The 308-nt window shown below is 66.6% G+C and overlaps 1 protein-coding gene across 1 annotated transcript in view; it reads left to right on the top strand.

The window, feature by feature from the left end:
* Positions 1-3: 3 nt before the first annotated feature.
* KLHL42 (kelch like family member 42) overlaps positions 4-308 on the top strand; it is a gene marked incomplete at its 5' end in the record, with an annotated part of 12970 nt that continues 12665 nt past the window's right edge. Inside the window, one exon of the mRNA XM_029086479.1 lies at positions 4-308. This exon is cut by the window's right edge and continues 408 nt beyond it. Coding sequence (XP_028942312.1) covers positions 4-308 — 305 coding nt within the window.

A 308-nucleotide genomic window follows, 5' to 3' on the forward strand; every position in this document is an offset into this window, starting at 1 on the left:
CAGGGCCAGGGGGAGCAGCTGCTGCGCGGGGGGCTGAGCGCTCTGGGGCTGGAGCTGGTGCTGGACTTCATCAACACCTCCTGCCTGGCCAGGCTGGAGCAGGAGGAGGGGGGCGATGAGGAGCCCCCTTTGCTGGAGGAGCTGGTGGAGGCTGCTTCCTACCTGCAGGTCACCCCCTTGCTCCGCCTGCTCCTCTCCCAGGTGAGGCTGGGCAACTGCTTCGAGCTGCACCGCCTGGCTCAGGTCTACGGTCTCCAGGACTTGCACGATGCCTGTCTAGACTTCATGGCCGCCCATTCCCCTCAGGT

Source organism: Antrostomus carolinensis, unplaced genomic scaffold (assembly GCF_000700745.2).
Source record: "Antrostomus carolinensis isolate BGI_N321 unplaced genomic scaffold, ASM70074v2 scaffold14190, whole genome shotgun sequence".
NCBI lineage: Eukaryota > Metazoa > Chordata > Aves > Caprimulgiformes > Caprimulgidae > Antrostomus > Antrostomus carolinensis.